At 38.3% G+C, this 11590-nt stretch overlaps 1 protein-coding gene across 1 annotated transcript; it reads right to left on the reverse strand.

Moving 5' to 3' along the window:
• Positions 1-3858: 3858 nt before the first annotated feature.
• On the reverse strand, positions 3859-11581 carry tbx2b (T-box transcription factor 2b). Its single transcript, XM_059514286.1, has 7 exons — positions 10769-11581; positions 9815-10082; positions 8474-8620; positions 7348-7424; positions 7027-7193; positions 5885-6498; positions 3859-5306 (listed from the first exon to the last, which is right to left on the reverse strand). The coding sequence occupies exons 1-7, from the start codon at positions 11128-11130 to the stop codon at positions 4872-4874; spliced, it is 2070 nt and encodes a 689-aa protein (XP_059370269.1). The 5' UTR covers positions 11131-11581; the 3' UTR covers positions 3859-4871.
• Between the last annotated feature and the right edge of the window lie 9 nt (positions 11582-11590).

The raw sequence follows: 11590 nt of genomic DNA on the forward strand, positions 1-11590 counted from the left end.
TTTTGAGTGCTTTCATAAGTATTTACAATCGTTTCAGGTTAGGGTTGGTAAAAAATATATATATATATATATATATTATGAGGCAGAATTGTTTGATTTGCACAAAATGAAGGAAAAGTTAGAAAGTTTTTTGCGACACCTAGTGGTGGTTTATTATACTGCATAAATGGTGAGCTGATTTCTTTCTTTCTTTCTTTCTTTTTTACATGGTGACAGCCCGCTGGATACAGAGGAAGACCTTTTGTGGTTTGTGTTCATTGGACGATATGTAACTTCACATGAATAAATTGTTAACAGCAAAAAAAAAAAAAAACTGATTGTTAGAATGATATTAAGGCCAATATGATGTTTGGGTGTTGGGTCTTATAATATATAATACATTGTTACACAAACAATGATTGGAATCTGTCCACATTCCTTCACTAAAGGAATTAGGATTTTTTTTTAAGTTAAAAGCTTTGCGATTTCTTCCTATTGATTTTTTTGGACTTTTAATAGATACAGAATTATTATTTGGATTTTGAATTGTACTTGTGTATTGTTATCTTCTAGTACATTATGTATTCTCAGCTACATGTCCTTGTAATTTCCACTAAATTTGTGACATCTCTACATTTTATTATGAATTGCATGCACCAATAACACAAATAGACATTAAATGTTACCAATCTCATATTCGTTAATATGTCCAGAAGGTGGCGATGGATCCCTTGTTCAGATTGTATTTATTCTGATTGATCAAGAAGTGATTTGTGTGTGTTAACAGAATGCCTTTGAAATGCACTGAAAGAATACATGAGAACAGAGAAACCCACCATCAGCCTTCCGAAATGCACAGCCTGTGCGAGAATGAGGCTCCTCTCCAGGATCTACACAGATTCTGACAGCTTCACTCAAGCTTGAAACGCTTCAACAAGTAGGTGTGATGAGAATTACATGTTTGTGTTGAGCATTGTAATATTAAAAAAAAAAAATCCATCAAATCACTTTGTCTTACCTGATACATTATGAAACCTACTGCTCTTCACCTCCCACTTACAGAGACGAAATAAAACTTTATAGCTTGTCAGGACCGGTGTCAGCTGTCACATTTTTACTCCATTGAATATTTTATCAGGGTTATTTTTTTATTTTTTTGAAAGTCTCTTTCTTCTTGTCTTGGTTACAGTGTTTGTTTACATTTTCAATGTTATCGCCTAGAAAATAAACAGGTACATTTCGCTGAACATACAGATAGTGGTGTCACTCTATAAGGTGTAAGATGTCATCATTAAACAGCATATTACAGGCTTTTCATTGAAAGCGAGATAATCCAGCAACAAATGTAAAAAAAAATATTGAACTTTTGTTTTGACTAGCAAATGTTGTACTTTATAAGCTCTACAAATTTAAATATTTAAAATACTTGTGACATTTTGCCCTGGCCTGACGTTTATGAAAATACTTTTCCTTTAAGTGAAAATCCACATTCATTATATATTGTTGGCAATTGCCTGAATGTATCCCAGTATGATTTTATTTTGTTCACTTGTTCACCCAACACGTCAAAAATATAACACTGGATTTTTTACATTTACAACATATATTCTAATTTAAGAACATTCTGAACTGTGGGTGTAAAATCAATGTTAGGTGACATGTTTGCTTACCTTTATTATTGTGATACTGTATATTAATTATATGATTAGTTGTATATATTTTTTATTATTTCATTTTAGGTGTCATTTTGGGCGTTTTAACTGTCAAACATTAGTATATAAATACAATAACTTAAATCTGTATTTTTTTTTTTTTAAAGTGTGACCCACTGTTCTTCATAAAATTCATATAAACCAGTAGAGATTGTTCAAGTGCATCTGAGGTAGAATGTTGATGCAGTACTGTTATTATTTTAACTAGCAATTAAGCCTGTAGGTTCTTTCTTGATCTTTTTTTTCTACTTGGTATTTCTGGGGCTCATAGAATTGAATGATATCGGCAACAAGTCATCTCAACCCCTCGGTGGCTTCATAGATTTTCAAGCTTCTCAGTGTTCAGTTTCAGCTTCTGCAGATCAGATAAAAACAAACCCAGACGACTGTGAGAGACTCGACTTTGTCAATGGTCCTTTTTGTCTGTTTTTTTCCCTAAATATAAAAGAAACAACTAGTAATTGGCTTTTACGCTTAATGTCACTTTCGGCCTGTGTGCTTAAGATTCGGTCCTTCTTACTTTCCGATTTGGGTGACTTAAAGCTAAATATGTAGCACTTGGCTAGTTTTTGTGTGTTCCAGAACCGTAATTGCTTGTCATCGCAGTCTATTGATTGGTCATTGACTGATTAGTTTCGACAAAGAGTTAGCTTGCGTTGTTCGGTCTGTTAATTGAAAATAACAGCGTTTAACAATGGCCCCTTAATGAAAACGAGGGCTTGTGGTTATAGCACGCGAAAGAAAAGAAGAGAAACAAGGGGGGGGGGGTCTCTAATTAGGAGCTGTAACTCTCGGGATCCGTCCCTTTGTACGCGGGTGTGGGGAAGCTGCGAGGCCGGCAGGCAGGCGACAGGCGCCGGTTGCTGGACAAAGGGCTGTCTGCTGCCAAAGAGGCTCGGCGTCCAAACTCTCATCCTCCCTAACCGCCTATCCGCAGCACTTAACCCTTTCACTATAACATGAGAGTAGTTCCCCCCTAATATTTCGACTCTGCTGTGCAGCTTATCAACTCATTACGGCTGGACAGCCTAGAAGACTACGTTCTGGGCGCGCTCGAACCATTAATGGTCGGTGCCAAAAAGCGCACAACATATCTGGGTCGCAGAAAGATAATGAAGGAAAGGAGGTGGGGAGAGACGAGTCGAGGGTATTCTGCTTCCGAGTCAAGCTTGGTCTATAAATACTCGTACGGTGCAGTTCGACGACTATAAATAGGCTTAAAACAACACAATAGTTTGCATTGTACCCCGCAGGAAACACTGGAAACGATAAAGGGGTCTAATTTAGACCCCTGGTCTTTGTACAACGATGTAGTATATTTATTAATATATTTTATTATGATTCGTCTGTTGTCATTATTTGTTAGATTAGCCTTTATAAATTAGATTGTAAGTAATAAGGTGTTCAGAATCTTTTTTAAGGGTCATCATCTGACAGAAAATAAACAGACGCCATTGCTGTCATTTTTTCACATTGTTATGGATTTACATGTAGCCTAATAAATATAGGCTACTAATATAATAATAATTATAATAAACAAAACCCTAAATCAAAATTGGTTTGCAGGTTTTTATAAAGGCCTAATTGAACAACTAGGCTACTGTTGTAGCGGTCGTTATCTTAGAATCACGCTGATGTTGATGAGGGGTAAAATAAGCCGGAACATGAATCTACGACAGAGGGCGCACTAGCTTTTGCTTTGGCTAGGCTGCAATGCTTTTTTCATTTTTGAAAACCCCTTTTAAAAACCATGATGAATTTGTAAGTATTTTTACGTAATATTTTCCATATATTATTTCTTACAAAACGTGACGTTTATTATTATTACATCTGACTATTAATCACAAATAATGAGGGAATGGGTGACTTAATTAGCAGCAATTAATATATATATATATATATATATATATATATATATATATATATATATATATATATATATATATATATATATATATATATATCCAACACTTTGTTTCTGCTTGCATGATTCAGTTATCCAAATATTGCTATTTTTCTTCTTCATAGGAATCTTTTTTTTTTCATTTTGTCGTTCTACAAGCATTTTCACTCCACATAAGCTACATACCTTATTCATTAATATCACGCCATTAGTAAGTGTGCAACTTGTCATTGAGATAAAGTAGTGCCATAAATATAAAAAATATTTAAACACGTTGATTTATTTTATTGAAATTGTGAAAGAATCCTACAACAACAACAACAGAAAAATCCGGACAGCCAGCACAACGGGACACGTTCATATATTTCTTTATATAAACTCAGCTCAAGAAGAGGAATTTGGGTCTCTTCTGATGGAGTACATTAACCTGAGGCTTCCCAAAGCTGGTGAGTCCCGCAGCGTGGTAAGTGTTTTACAGCGACTGCTACAATGCAATGATGGCACACGCTTTCATCACGTGTCACAGGCAGATTAAACAGCAACGCATCACAAAGAGGAACACTTTCTGTCTCAAAACAACAAACGCTATAGCTTTCATTTACAACAACCATAGTGAAAAATGAAAAGAAAAGAAAATGCAACGAGTTAAATTCTAAATATTATGTACACGCAAATGTACAGCTTTGAATAAATTAATACCAATTTGCATATTCTTAGGTCCTTGTAGCTTATTTACAGAATTAGGTTTCTTTTATTAATAATTACATTAAATAGTTCAGATACAACTGTCTGTCGGATTTAGCCAACTGTCATGTCAGTCCCTTTTGAAATATCCTTTTTTTATTTTTTTATTCTTTAAGTTTTCCTTTTTGGATGTAGCTTGGATGTTTTTAGTCTACAGGTTTTATGTTAATCACCATTTAGGCTAGATATTGCAACCAGCAGTGATCCTACTGACGTTACGCAAAACGTATTTGTGAATTCATTTTTTTCTTCCTTTCTTTTTTTTCTATATATAGATTGATGTGGTCTTGTCAGCATGTTCTATAAAGAGTCAATTAGGCTACACCATAGATTGTCTTCGCAGCGCTTCCTACGTAGATATTTACCACCAAGAGCACCGAGTCCAACGTTTTCTTTTATTAATTGTTACTTGTTGACTGCTGTTTGCTTTTTTCCACTCCAGTCATCCATGCGCAAATTTCTAGCAGAGAACCACTGAATAAAATCCTCTGGCGATTCAAGTCATGCCCTGGATAGGTTTTGGGGATGCTTGATCACTTGGGCGAATCCCTGGGTGAGGAAGTCTCCCGCTGACTCTCTAGGCCGCTCACTAGTCTCTGAATGTTCTTAAGTTCATTGATGGATTCCTTCATTGTTGTTTTAGGTGAGCCGTTTCTCTGACTCGCCCCCGATTTGTGATCAGGCACAGGACTCGCTTCCCTGCTACCGCATTTAGACGATTCGGATGAGGGGTTTAGGCCGCTTGGCAACCCGGTGGTGAGCAGGTTTGTGCTTTGAGGGATCGACACGGGGAGCTGGTAAGGGTTGAATCGCAGACGAGGGCGAGTGGAGCTGCTTAAGAACGGGTTCCTTGAGAGCGAGGAGGCCGTGTTGCTGTTCGTGGGAAGGGCGGAGGCCGCTGCAGCTGCCGCGGCCATGTAGGTGTAGGGGTACGGGAAAAGTCCACCGAAGGTTGGCATCGGAATGCCCTGTAACAGGAGACATTAGTTAGCGACTAGCACATCGAACATCCAACAGTTTGAAAGGTGAGGATCTGCTACATCATGGCGAATTTTCAGAGAGCTATTTGCGCAGATTAACTAGTTCCACCTGTTCGCAGTCCATCTGATTTCAATGGCAGGCGTATTTATATTGACTTTTAGGGCGCATAAATATAAACGCAACAGGGAATCATTGCTGATTGTGACAACTGTAAAACACAAAGATAATACGTGCCAATCAATCTGCGTCCCTATTATCACGAATCTTTTTTCATGAAATAATATGCCTTACGCGTTTACAAGAACAATTTGCGATATTTTAAAATCTTTATCTGACTTTATTCAATAGCTAATGTTTTGTAATCCTTTATAGCCTATATTTCTAAGTAATGCTAAAAATAAAAAGACAAAAATGCAATGCAATACATGCAAGCAAAATCAAATTATCTCTGCAAAAAGTATCGCTAGATGTAAGTAACCCATGGCCTGTTTTATTCACGTGCTTCCGTAAGGGTGTATGATGGCATAGCTCTAGATTTAAATTCGAATGACGAGAGTTCCCTTACCTGAGAGGCAAACATGTGTTGCGATAGATGAAAGGGAAAGGGACTCGGGGTGCTCCCAGCTCCCTGGGCCGACAGGCTTCCATTCTCCAGGCCACCAGCTCCTACTGAAGCCAATAGATGTCCCATTCCCATGGCTGAAAACGCTCCAGGTGCCATTGCAAATTGTCCGGGGTGGAATAATAGAGGTTGTCCGGTGTTTAGTGGGTTAAAGAACTGTTGACTGTGTAGGCCAGAAAGTGCCAAACTCTGAAGGTGCCCTGCCCCAAAATGTGAAGGACTCTCTGTCTGTACCATTAGAGGAGAGAAGCTGTCTTTACTGCCGCTAATACCACCGTTTTCCGTGTCCTTCTTTGACAAGTCTGTGTCTTTCCTCGGCCTGTTCTCTAGTTTGTCTTTCTCCAGGTTTCTTATGCTAAATATGGAATCGCTTGATTTTCGGGAGTCCGGATAATCGTCTTTCTTCTCCAGAACAGGCCTCTCCCGCCCCCGGTCCCGGTCCCGGTCCTCACATCTCGACCTGAATGACGGAGGCTCTGGTCCAGGACTGCTGGAGCCACCACACCTTTCGTCTTGGTGGTCCAATTCGTGCTCACTGTCAGTGCATGTTTTCTCGTCTGTGGTGGGACAAAATACTTTTTTATCCATATGTTCAAAAAGTACAAAATTAAATATAGTGGCCTACTTACATAGTTAGCTATAATTTGCTCAAATGTCGTTTTAGAGTCGCCTAATTCTAATCGTAAATTTCATAACGTTTGACAAACTGACGACATTTTTGTACACTTTATAATAGGCTAATTTATAATACTATGTATTGCTAAAAATAATATGTGGTAGACTAACTATGATAACAACTGAGAATAATTTCGATAAAATAGAAATTGTTATCCCATTTTTAAAATCGGAATAGCTTGTGTTGTGTGTTGCTCCAGTCTGATTCATTTTATACATTGTTTGAGAAATTGATTTTATCAGCACATTTGTTTCATGATAAACATTTTTTAAATGACTTTGTCAATTATTAAAGTAGTCTTGAAAAACGCTACAGGCATAATACAGCGGCTTGTAAATGATATGACACTTAGGCATGTTTATGCTCAGTGATCGTGAAGCATAGCAATATAATTTATTCATAGACTCACCTCTGCTGTTCCGGTTAAATCTAAGTGGGCTGGAAACCGGTCCAGGTGAATGACCAGCATCTCTGCCGGTTGGAGGTTCGCTCGAGGAAGCATCAGAGTCCGCGCCATCACGGTCCACTTTACATTGATCCTCATACATGCGTAATGATGGAAGGGTCAGTTGTTTCCTTAAAAAAAATAACCTAAGTTGACCCACATCACATAGTAAAACAAATAATAAATAAACCCGTTGAAATCTAAATTCGCTAGGCTTTGAATCCGGTTTCTTTGGCCATTTTACATTGCGTAATGCATGTGAACTATAAAGTTTCCAAAACCTACCTTTTTTCCCTTCTTCCATTCCCTGTGTCTCTGAAGCCTTTGGCAAAGGGGTTATTGTCAATCTTCAGCTGTGTTATCTGAATGAAAATAAAAAAATATATATATACAATTATTCGTAATGTGTTTGTACATTGTTAAAACCGTTATACAGCAGCTGTCTAGTAATATTAAAATGTTATTAAACGTAGTAGTGGTCATTTTTATCAATGTTATGCTGCACGAATGCATAGCTAATCTATTATATTCAGATTTAAATGCACAAAAGGTAAAGGCCTTATAAGTGGTCTGATCATCAGTTATTATCCCCAACACAGTTAAACACGCTACACAGACAACTTTAGAGTAATAATTTAATTATTAAAAATGTTTAATGAAAAAGATCAAATCACGACCCCCCTGAGAAAATTCCACGGGTAAACATTTTCCATTTGTCAAATTGGTATTCTCTACAGCACAGCAGAGAGAACAAGAGAGGCGAACTAGAAGAGTGACGCCGACCTGCTATCAATAATTAATAGTGCGGTTTGAATCATTGCCAGTTTTTACAAGTTCCATGAAAATACAGGGCGATGTAACAGAAGGATTTTCGTTGTGCCCAAGTGATTTGGAAGCTGTAGGCTATAAATTCAGGAGAAACCAAGGCCTTAAAGTTCATAGATTGCTAAGCTAGATGGTCCCTGCTTTTTGCGTGTAGTAACTGACACGCTTTGATTGCTGGGCCTCAGAGTGTGTAGCTCCCGGACAAACCGGCGAGCTTAAGTGCCTGCTAATCGATTGTGACTCTATGTCATAAACTTTACGATACCGACAAGCTCACTAGGCCCCTCGGACACAAACTACAATTAACATGAGCAGTAGCTTGAAGTAGCACTGGACACGAGGAATGTAAAATGTTTTAGAGATACTCTTTTGCGTCCACATATTCAAAATATGCCTACTGCTTCTATAAATATTACTCATCTTAAGTGAGCATAAGATATAAATCCCATCAAATATAGAGCATGCAGAACAAAAGCAAAAATGCGAACATTGTGAAGTTGTACTATATAATATATGCTAGTGCACATCTAGAAGGTCCACAGCACGGTTGCTTTAATAAATGTTATAGTTTGAGTAGCCTACATACCTTGTCGTTTTGATAAGCTGTGACAGCAATAAAGTCGGTCTCAGGAAAAACATATGTCCTGAAAGTGCTGTACGGAAGCTTAAGGATATCGTTGGCTCTCACAATATGGAACCTGGGCTGGTATTTATGCATTGAATTCAGGATGGTCTAATGAGAAGGAGAGGAAGAGGAATGGAAAACATTAGTGCTTGTCAAAATAATTATCCATTTAAGTCATTAGTCTTTAAAATCGTTTTAGACAATAAATACCGCATAATATATGTAGTAATAGTGGAAATATTGTTCTTGGGTTAAATCACATAACAACAGGCCTTTAGCCAGTGGCAGGTATACAGAAAACAGTCACGCGAACATGCAACATGAGTTATTTGGTGGTGCTATCATTATAACACAAATTCAATCTGAAATGGATATATAAAAAATAAGGGTTTATTAATTGTACATTTTAAGAAAGCCTAACAACAACAACAACATGTGATGACCAACACACACACAAACATATATGTATATATTTTCTGTTTGACTGTACAAATATCAAATGGTTGTGCCATGCATGTAAATGTTTCATTTGTTTCCAGTCGATTTGTTTGCAAGTCGTGTAAGGGAGCAGGTCACACACTATATTTGACTGCATGCTCGAGTACTGCTCAGCATCGTTGCGTTGCAATTTCAGAGACTGCACAGGTCGCTCTGCGCTTATTCAAAACAGCCCAAATTACACTTTCACTGTTGCTATTTGTAAACTCATTTACTGTAGCGTGATTCAAGGTCTCAGATTCCTTTGACCTCATTTTTTGTCACTTCCTCCCCCTCATAAAAATTATAGCGCTCTGCGCCTATCATAAACAATAGAAGTAACAGTGGCCAAGAAAAAAAAAACTCAGGATGAAGAATTTACATTACATAACCAAGTTGTCAATGTCATCATTATTCATAACGAATAAAATTATGACTTAATACCTCATATCTGGTTTATGAGCTTTCCGAAACAAAGAAAGAAATGAATGTAGCGACAGTAAAGAATTGTGCATGGGCCAAAGAAATTAAGTAGCCTGATAATATATATATATATATATATATATATATATATATATATATATATATATATATATATATATATATATATATATATATATATATTAAAACATCCATAATTCTCTTCGCCCATGAATAAACAGCGAAATTATAAGAATGCACAATCATTACAAGCGTAAGCATTACAGCCCACGGATGGCAGTCAATTTATATTTATTTATTACACAGCAACACAAAATTTCAACAGGCCTATGCAACACACAAAACGGGTTATTAAAAAAAGTAAAGAAAAAGAGGGTTACTTACAAATCCGTGTTTGTCCGAAATGTTGTTGGTTAGCTTCAGTTTATGAAAAGCAACAGGCTTAGCCATCCATTGTTCCCCAGTAGCTGGGCTATCCGGATGTATATACATTCGCTTTGGCATCTCCGGGTCGGCCTTCCCCGCGACCATCCAGCGAGAGTTGTGGAACTTGTAGCGGCAGTCGTCGGCAGCCACAATATCCATTAATAGAATATACTTGGCTTTTTTATCGAGTCCATTGATGCGGACTTTAAAAGGTGGAAACATTCTCCTGTAAAAAAAGGAAATGTCCATAAATCAAAATCGTTTTTTCTTTGCGAATATGGGCAGATGCAAGCTTAACGTTTTAACAAAACCAAATCATATTTAAACGTTTTTGTTTACCTTACTTATTAAATAAAACAACCGCACTAAAAATAATTTAGCTCGCCGCAAGACTTAAATCTTCTATGAAAGTGGCAGGTTATTTACATAAAATAGTTTCTTGTCACCTCAGTGCACAAGCAGACCAAGAGAAACATTGATATAAGCAACAAAAAGCCTCAGCTATTTTCTTTGTGCTAGCCACACAATACACATCGCTTGTACTTTCCCCAGTTCGTTTTCACAACAAGTCAAATGAGCAGATGAATCGTTCAGGTAGGCTACACATGCTCTGACAGTAAGACATTCATTTCTACAGTCTCTTTGACATAATAACTAGGTCAGCTAGTTCAGGGCGCAAGACATTAATAGTGGAATCAAGGGGAAATAGCTTACGACAGCGATGTGAAAAAGAGAAATTTAGTAATAAATTCACTGGGCCTGCTGTAGCTACTACACAGCCGTCGACCGACACGTCCGAGCAACAGACAGCGAATTTATTGTGGAGTATATGTGAAACACTGAGTGCATCATAGCATTCCCTCATATAAAGACTGAAACAAAAGGCTAAAAATAGAGCAACCATGAACTCACCTGCCAGATTTCGTAATAACCATTTCTGTTCCAAATTTGTGGAACTGGTCCCATAGATCCTTCGCTTCCAGTGTGACTTTTGGATCGTCTTCAACCTCTTCCTCTGGCTCCAGGCTCTTAAGACTGCGAAGATGAGCTGCCTGATGATGGTGACTCAGAGCCGGATGGAGCCCAGCCTCCGCGGCTCCGGCGAGGGCATGGTCCGGGATCGGCTTTGTGAGAGCCCCGGGAGGCAAGGTCAGCGCCGGGAAGAAGGAGGGTTGCGCGGCCGCGAGAAAAGCTGACATGGGAAAGTCGGTCGGCCGGTGAGCGTGGAAAGGGTGGTAAGCCATCGCAGTCCCTGTAAAAACTGGATCTCTCATCGGTGCATCCAACAATCGTAGTGAAAAAAATATATTTAGTGGTGTTTTCTGCCAAAAGCAGCGCGTATCCAGGCGATAGATTGTCTCACTACGAGGGATAAAAGCGCAACAGGGCAAATTAGGCAAAATTTGTTTCGCGAAAAGGCGAGCAAAGACGGTGGTAAGGATCTTCCGCTTTAACTCCCGTAGCTGCTAGTTTCCACGAAGTCCCCGCAATAATATCAGTCAAAGTGAGCGCAGCGACGCTATGAAGGCAGATTTGGGGATTCCTGTTCTCCAACAGTTGCTCTCATAAAAAGATTAGTCTACTCTTTCGATGCAGATGTCCATTCAAGCGCAGTCATTCTACGCAGACACGGAGTTGAAATGGTTAGATCTTGCCCTGTCCACTGTACAACTGTAACTATCTCACATGTCCTTCCTGCCCTGATCCCAGCACTAATGAACCAAGCCCCCTTGA

Source organism: Carassius carassius, chromosome 28 (genome assembly GCF_963082965.1).
Source record: "Carassius carassius chromosome 28, fCarCar2.1, whole genome shotgun sequence".
In the NCBI taxonomy this organism is placed as follows: domain Eukaryota; kingdom Metazoa; phylum Chordata; class Actinopteri; order Cypriniformes; family Cyprinidae; genus Carassius; species Carassius carassius.

Coding starts and splice junctions, on each gene's coding strand:
- tbx2b (XM_059514286.1), bottom strand. CDS start 11,130: ATGAGAGATCCAGTTTTTACAGGGACTGCGATGGCTTACCACCCTTTC. Junction 8,621..9,814: donor TTTCGGACAAACACGGATTT/GTAAGTAACCCT, acceptor CCTTCTCATTAG/ACCATCCTGAATTCAATGCA. Junction 7,194..7,347: donor AATGGAAGAAGGGAAAAAAG/GTAGGTTTTGGA, acceptor ATTTTTTTTAAG/GAAACAACTGACCCTTCCAT.